Source organism: Microplitis mediator, chromosome 3 (assembly GCF_029852145.1).
Source record: "Microplitis mediator isolate UGA2020A chromosome 3, iyMicMedi2.1, whole genome shotgun sequence".
In the NCBI taxonomy this organism is placed as follows: Eukaryota; Metazoa; Arthropoda; class Insecta; order Hymenoptera; family Braconidae; genus Microplitis; species Microplitis mediator.
Genome location: NC_079971.1, coordinates 13066443 through 13068643, shown reverse-complemented (window position 1 = coordinate 13068643; position 2201 = coordinate 13066443). Strand labels below are relative to the sequence as shown.

Here is a 2201-nt window from a genome sequence, read left to right as displayed (position 1 = left end):
AACAACTCGTAGGCTGGCGAAAGAAAATTTGGAAAGAGCGAAAAAAAGATCAAAGAAATATTACGACAGAAATGCAAAAGAAAGAATTTTCGAGGTCGGCAACTGGGTGTGGCTGCTAAAAGAACCGAGGACGGATAAAATGAAGGATCATTATGACGGCCCGTACGAGGTAATCAGAATATTTGACAACAAAAACGTCGAGTTGATGGTAAAAGGAAAAAAACGTGTAGTTCACCAGGACAAAATAAAATTGGCGCATATTGCTTCAGAGTCTGATTCAGCAAATCCACAATTGGAGATAAAATAAGACGATAAACAATATTATTATTAAAATAAAGTGCAAAAGAAAAAAAAGAAGAAAGGAATTACTATAGCAATAACAATGATAGAATTTACTCTGTTGACAGATAAATAAAGAAGAGAAAAGATGGAGCAAGAGAAGGCGAAACGACTGATGAATGAAGCAATAGATATGAATGGAAGCGACGAAGTGACGACAATAATAAGACGATACGGGTTGTCATACGTACCAGAATGGAGGGAAGGATATACGCTAATTATAAGGGCACTGCTACGAAAAAAAGAAGAGGCGGTGGAAGCTCTCATTATGAATAATGCAAATGTAAATGGACCAAGTCACGCAAACTCCATAGTCCCATTATGCAGAATTTTGAAATATTCGAACACGGAATTAGCATGGTTACTCATAGCTCGAGGTGCAAACATCAATGCGGATAATGATGACAGTGGAAATCGACCAATACATCAACTTGTCATCGCTGTTGGACAGGAAACAGGAGGGAACAGGACAAGGTTGGCGGAAATAATGGAATACATGCTGCAGAATGGAGTCGAGGTAGAGGCAAGAAATCGTGAAGGAGTAACAGCTGCGCATCTAGACGTACGACAGAGATACATGGAAATATTTAATTTATTCATTGAGCACGATGCGAATATGGACATTGAGGACGAAAAAGGAAGAACACCATTATTCTACGCGGTGGAATATGGACAATCGGAAAAAGTAAATGCATTATTAAAGCAAGGGGCTAGAGTGAATCATAGAGATTCCCATGGAATGACACCGCTGTTTATGATATTTAAGAAAATTTTGACTCACCGGTATGAAGAAAACAATTTGTATAGTCCGGATCACATAAGGAAGATAGAAATAACGGAAATGCTAATAAGATTTGGAGCCGATGTCAATCAGCAGACGACTAATGGGGGCGTAACACCATTACACCTAGCAGGAGCAAGAGGATATGATGAAATTGTAATAGTGCTGCTAGAGAATGGGGCGGATGTTAATTTAAAAGATAAAAAGGGAAGATATGTGGTACAATATTGTAGATACGCGCGACAAGATGATGATTTGCCTGCAGGATACGAGAAAGAGCCGGATGAAATATGGTCAACCACTGAGGGACATGTCAGTTGGACGCATTTGATAATCAGACAGTTCCTCATAAAGAAAAGAGTTATGGGAGATATGATAAACCAGGATCTAGAGCTGGAATTGCTGTACTTGAAACAAAATGAAGAGGAGTATGAAGTGAAATGTAGAGAGGAAGTGAAGAAAATGAAGAAAACTGTGTTAATACGTCAAGGGGGAAGAGAAGTAACACCTATCGACGTATGGAAAGCATCAACGGAAGAGATGAGGCGATTCATGAAGCATAAGGATTTTGTTCAGAATCTTCAACGAGAGAAGATCGGCCACTATGGGAATGAAATGTTGAAAAAAATCGTGGTGGCAAGATACAGGGAGAAGCTTATCAAACGGGCTATTCGGGTGTTAAATAGTGCGACAAGAAACAGCAAGATACCATTAGAAGACTTGCCAAAACATGTATTGGATGAAATCATTAGTAATATTAATAATGAAGAGCTCATCAAGATGACACGCATGGACCAGTAATTCTTAATGTGAAAAAAAATGTGTGAAAACAAAAGAAATAGTCGTAAATACGTGAATTAGAGAAAAAAATATATATATAATAATGAAATATGATTATTGAATGTATCAATAATTGCGTACGGAATTAATAAAGAATATAATTAACTCGAATTTCACCCTCTGATTTTTTTTTTTTTTTTTTGTTGTTGGTAATAATAACAAGTAAACTTAGAATAAGAGAGTGGGAGAAGGAATTTTAAAATTTCATGGCATGAAAACCCGGTACCGGTAAACTATTCTT

The 2201-nt window shown here is 37.2% G+C and overlaps 1 protein-coding gene across 1 annotated transcript; it reads left to right on the top strand.

Annotated features, from left to right (window-relative positions):
* Positions 1-427: 427 nt before the first annotated feature.
* On the top strand, positions 428-1921 carry LOC130665900 (putative ankyrin repeat protein RF_0381). Its single transcript, XM_057466528.1, has one exon. The coding sequence runs from the start codon at positions 428-430 to the stop codon at positions 1919-1921; it is 1494 nt and encodes a 497-aa protein (XP_057322511.1).
* Positions 1922-2201: the final 280 nt, after the last annotated feature.

Excerpts from the sequence above, each read along its gene's own strand:
- LOC130665900 (XM_057466528.1), top strand. The coding sequence starts at position 428 with ATGGAGCAAGAGAAGGCGAAACGACTGATGAATGAAGCAATAGATATG.